Below are 5,985 nucleotides of genomic sequence, written 5' to 3'. Positions count from 1 at the left end.
AAGATTAACCGAGGTTGTTCAAACAGACATAAGGTAACTAAAAGGTATTACCGTAGCAGTTAGAATTATGGATTTTCAGTTAATGGGGAGTAGTATGGGACCCATAGTCAGGGAGAAAATTGCCCATTTGATTGAATACGCGAAGTTGAGATCATAAAAGTTAGTTGGGAAATTGTGAATTTGGATTTTACCGATAGTGCAACTTCTGTACTTTGACAGTGTATAACTCACAAAYTGTAAGTCAGAATAAACTCGTATTTTGCAGTTAGAAAGCCCTTACTATATACTACAACTTTCATGAAAGGTCGAAAAGTCAGTTATGACTCTAAGTGGTTCGAAACAATGTGTGTTCCAGGGCTGTTTCCACCGTATTCAGGATTAATATGTTGTTTTGTAAAATTCGTATAAAATATATGGATAATCAAAATGATGTGGGTGGATTCATATATCAAATGTAATATTGATTCTTATTAATTTAATATATAAATGTGATCAACGACTCATTTAGCTAACTTCAATAATTTTAAAAAAAAAATTATCATCATCGCGCAACGCGCGATATCAAACACTAGTTGTTTGATAATTGTGTATAATGAAATTAGGGCTCTTAATGGTTAAGGGAGATTCATGATACAAAATCATTCAGAGCGTTTTAGAACCATTAGGAGGCATACATTTTTTTTTGTGTTGCTAGTCAGGTCGGGTGAATGAGACACCCCAACCCCAAATACAAAAGAGTTGGGCTTCATGCTCATTTGTTGGGCTCCAAGGCTGAAGAGAAGTGGGCTACAGACAAATAATCAAGATTCAAGAGGCGGCCAAATTGGGCCCAGGTGGTCCGCTTAGGGATCGGTTATGGTTTGCCGATCCGCCAATCCGAGACCGATCATGTTTTTTTTTGTGAAAATTCGAAGTCTTGGACAGACTGGGACTGGTTATACATGGACCCGACTTTCAAAAAAAAAACAAATTTTTATAAATTATATAATAAGTTTTTCAAGATTTTTATAAGATTTTCAAGTTTTTTTTTACAAAAGACATCAAATTCTTTTAAGTGTTTTAATACTAAATCTCGAAAGTCGTAATTATAAAAACACGTGTAACATATTTATGTAAAAAAAGATTTAAAGTGTATTTAGATGGCGTAGTTGGAGAATTTAAAGTGTATTTAATAAGATACTGTTCAAAAAAATATCTTCAAATAAGATTTTCTAAAAAAATTTGAGGATCCATTTAGACCTGGCCCCAGACCGGGACCGGTTATAAGTACCAGACTTTGTTCTTGGAGAACAGGTCGAGTGTTTTTAAACCGGACCGGAACCAGAACCAGAACCAGAACCGATTACAAAAAAACAATCTCATATCGGGACCAATTTGTTTCCGATTTGAGACCCATTTTTGGTATTTCTAAAATAATCAACCCATGTCTTTTTTATTTAATGTTGGACAAGTGAATGGATTAAGAAAACTGGGCCCAATTGAATTATTTGAAACATCATGAAGTATATTTATGGTTGGAGAATTATTTTATTAATATTTTATTAATATGTTATTATAATTATTAAATATTCATGAGGTTACTTGTTTAATGTTATAAGAGTGATTGTGAAACATCTAGATATTTGCTTTATATTCAGATATATATGAATTTTATCTAAAATGGTTGTACCTTTCACGAATCTAATTTTTTTCTACCTTATGACAAAGAAACAATACGGTGGCACGTGCCCACCACCACATCACCCCAGGTCCGTCTCTGGATATGATATATTATATGGAAATGTTACATTTAATGTTATAATTCATATAATACAGATAATATAACATGAAAATGTTCTCATGGTGCCGAGTGATATTGTACTTGGACAGTCGACACACATCGTAATAATATATTAATTATTATTATTATTTTTAATCATCGGTTTCCAAATCAGCTTATGCGTACCTCGACTAATCCCAATAAATAACAGTTAAAAAAAATCCCTAATGATTTTACAGAACTCGAACCAGTGACCTCTGATGAAGACTCCCAAAGACCCAATATTTATTGATTAACTTTATTTGTTCTATTGAATTTTAATATTAATCATCAATATTAACATGAAAATTAGTCTCGTCGATATTAAATATGAGTTTTTGAACACGACGCTCAAAAATTTGAGGCCCAATTTACTTGTGTTTGAAGCCTGATTTATATAGATCAGTGCATTCACTTTAATAAAAATCCATCTTACTTTTTTAAAACCGAAAGTGGCTATTTAATTTGCTGATAAAAAGAAAAACGATTTTTTTAATATTTATTTATTTTATCAATTTAAACACTTTTGTTGTTTTAATTTATAACATCTTTAATACTACATAAACTTTTATATTTTATTTATTGGTTAACTAAAAAGGTACTCGTATAATGCAGCAATATACATTTTTATTTTAATGTTTTGTTTTGTTTTGTTTTTGTCTCTATTGATATAATACGGTTTATGTGATTTTTGAGAAATATATTGTTTTTACTTTTGAATCAAAACAAATTGAAGATATCATAAAATTTTAGAAAATATATCGATATTAATATCAAATTAACTATTTAAAAGTTTTCATTTTTTGTACAATTTCTTTAATTCAATTTTTTATTTTAATTTAATTTAGGTCTAATAGCGAACTTTTATTTTTTAACAATATAATTTTTATAAAGATAATAATTATGTTATAACTTAATGATTATTCTAATTATATTTAAAATGAGATGTTTATCCTGTATTTGATTATGTTTATCTGTAGTTAGTTATACGAATTCAAAAATGGAGTTTTACTAAGTTGTATTTACGCGCAATTTACTTGTAATTTTAAATTTTAAATAATCTATACTATATTATAAAACATTTGACAAAAACTCTTAAACCCCACTTTTTATGTGTAAAGTACTGTTTATTAATGCATATTACTTAAAACTCAATATTACAAGTAAAATGTGCATAAGTACAATTTATTAAAGCTCCGTATCCGAATTCGTGTAACTAACTGCAGATAAACATAATTAAATACAAGATAAACATCTCATTTTAAATAAAAAAAATCTAAAATATAATTAGGATAATAATTGAGTTCTAACAGAATATTTAATTATTATATTTATAAAATGTTATATTATTAAACCAAAAATAAATTATTTCGTTATTAAACTTAAATATTAAATTATAATAAAAAAATTAAAGAAATTACATAAAAAAATAAGAACTTTTAAATAGTTTATTTGATATTAACATGGATATATTTTTTTCAAATTTTTATGATAACTTCAAAATTTTATTTTATTCAAAAATAAAATAATTATTTCTTTCTTAAAAACACATAAAATCATATTATAACATCGACAAAGACAAATTATAAAATAGAACATTAAAATCGAGATATGTCTTGCTGCATTGCGCGAGTACTCTTCTAATATATATTAATATGTACAGTACTTCATGCATAAAGAATGATTTTAAAAAAAATTTATCAAATATTTTATAATATAATATAGATACGATACAAAAACCTTGGTTTAAACTTTAAAATATAAAGGAAATCATTTAATCATTTATTTTATTTTATTTTATTTATTCAGACAAAATACATTTTGCCAAGCTAGACTACATCCCCTCACCGAAATCCGTCACCGGAATCCGGCGACCAAACCGGGAAACAATGCAATCGGTACCAAAAATAGCCGACGAATAGTACTTGGGTATATCACCCATTACCGGCATAATCGCACTTATCTTTATCTTACTCACATAATTTCTCCGATAAGTTTGCCCTAAAACCCCATCCACTTCATCACTGAGGTTGAAGAACTTAAACCCTAGTTCCAAATGAGCAAAACAATCATCATCGGTGATATTATAACCATGAACCCTTGATTCCTCAGCTCCGATGGGCACCACCGTCGCCGTGATTCTGAAACTATTCTCTACTTCAATGGCGACGCCGTTAGCTGGTGCTGTTCGAGTGATCAAAAGAGATGAATTACGATAAATATTCCAGTTTTTGCCTTCAACAGATCTTAGAGGGGTATTATCGAAGGAGATAAAGAGATGTTCTTCGTTTTCATTCCATTTCGATGTTTTCTTGGCTCCGACGAGGAGTTTGTGATCGTCGAACAGTATTCCGATGGATCGAACCCATGTGTAGTCACGAGTGAGTTTAGGGTTTCGTTTTCCGATGAAGTGGCCGTTGATGTGGAGGTTGTTGTCGGAAACCAGGCAGAAGTTTTGATCTTTCCGGCCATGGAAGTAGAAGGTGATGCCATCTCCGCCTACAAATCGTGGGTCTTGACACAAAGCTCCGGGCAGGTTGCAACCTTCAAATTTAACAAAGTAATTAATTAATGAAAGTTAATTTCATGGAAAAATGGTGGATTTTGCATGCAAATAATCAATAGTTCTCACGAAAACAAAATCTGGTTTTTTAAGTTTTTTTTTATTAACCTAGATATTCAACCCGCTATGCAAGCCGACTAATTAATCTCAGGACGATCATCTGCTTTGCAGATAGCCCGGAGTCATTGCATTTGAACCTTCGTGGTTACAAAAAGATTTTTATTCCTCCTTAGAATCTCTATAAACATTTTTGACCTTTGGAGTCATACCAATCAAACACCATCATTATGGTTACAAGTTTTTTTTTTTAATTTTGAAAATGAAGTTTTTTAGGATATTTTTATACCAAAACTATGTAATTAGAGGGAAATAGGCGACATAACAAGTCATATTTGTATTTTACAAACCCAACCATTACTATAAAACATTCAAACCAATTAATTAAGATATTTATAGAAATGATGGAGGTTATTTATTATAATTGGGATATTTATGAAAGACTATTAAAATTCATATATCTTATGATCAACATTTTATATTAGGAAACAATCGAGATATTCATTGAATTAGATAATCATTATACTAGATGACCACTTGAGATTGGTTTGTATGATTTATAATAATGGTTGAATTTATAAATAAAACCACCTCTATATATATGACATTTTTTAAAATGTCATATAATAGACAATTTAATTAGATATACCTCTTTTTTGTCTTAACAACTTATTGTAACATTTTTAGATAGTATCCCGGATTTTATAAGTCTTATAGACCAATATTGTTCATGACATGGATGCATTACTCAAAATGTTAGTTCGATCAAGCGGAAACAACTTACGACAAATCGGCTTGCAGGAAACACAATCCATGAAGCAGTTCTTTGAGCAGTCTTGGGGACAGGAGTACCATTGGTTGTAGCATGTCGGAAATAACAGAGAAAGGCATCTCACTCTTTTCGGCCTTCCAGCTGGAGCTGGAGTTGGAGCCGGAGTTGGAGATGGAGGTGAATCTGGTTTCACGGGTATCCAAGGTGCTAGAGGCGGTATCGCATATGCAGGGTGCGGTGCAGTGACAGGGAATTCATTGACCCAATAGATGAGCAACAAAGGAAGCCAGAATGACAATGAACACATCATTTTCATAGCGAAAACTATGGAATCTTACAATGAGCCTTGATTGTTAGATTGTTGTGTGATTTATTTTTGTTCGATCGATGATCCTTTTATAATCGATCGAAAAGATCGGTTAAAGTGAGAAGTGAGGTTAAAGGAATGGTTCATTTTTCGTGTCTTAGATATCATTTGCTTCATCATGAAAGATAAATTCGGTCACGTAACCACAACGGTGGTGCCTGATTGGTTTGAGCTTGGCTTCAAAGGTCAAAAGTACCAGGAGGTCTCATGCTCAAATCCAAGAAGAAATAAAAATCCCCTTGTGGCCATGTAGGTTCAAATGCGGTGACTTCAGGCTATCTGCAAAGCAGGTGATCACCCTAGTATTAGTCGGCTCACATAACGGGTTGGACATCCAGGTTAATAATAAAAAAATGGGTCACCTGCAAATCATTACATGTGTTATATTTTTGTAATTGATGCTTAAATCAAGTCTTAAAAGTTGTGCA

General features: G+C 31.1%; 1 protein-coding gene across 1 annotated transcript; it reads right to left on the bottom strand.

Annotated features, from left to right (window-relative positions):
• Window positions 1-3,632: 3,632 nt before the first annotated feature.
• LOC112524731 lies at window positions 3,633-5,506 on the bottom strand. The gene is made up of 2 exons (XM_025134689.1): window positions 5,203-5,506; window positions 3,633-4,342 (listed from the first exon to the last, which is right to left on the bottom strand). The coding sequence occupies exons 1-2, from the start codon at window positions 5,504-5,506 to the stop codon at window positions 3,633-3,635; spliced, it is 1,014 nt and encodes a 337-aa protein (XP_024990457.1).
• Window positions 5,507-5,985: the final 479 nt, after the last annotated feature.

This window comes from Cynara cardunculus (assembly GCF_001531365.2).
Source record: "Cynara cardunculus var. scolymus isolate 2C chromosome LG 13, CcrdV1, whole genome shotgun sequence".
In the NCBI taxonomy this organism is placed as follows: Eukaryota; Viridiplantae; Streptophyta; class Magnoliopsida; order Asterales; family Asteraceae; genus Cynara; species Cynara cardunculus.
Note: the sequence above shows the minus strand (reverse complement) of the source record. Positions and strands in the feature narration are given on the sequence as shown.

Excerpts from the sequence above, each read along its gene's own strand:
- LOC112524731 (XM_025134689.1), bottom strand. The coding sequence starts at position 5,506 with ATGAAAATGATGTGTTCATTGTCATTCTGGCTTCCTTTGTTGCTCATC. Across the intron at positions 4,343-5,202 it reads TTCCTGCAAGCCGATTTGTC|GTTGCAACCTGCCCGGAGCT; the intron begins GTAAGTTGTTTC and ends TTAAATTTGAAG.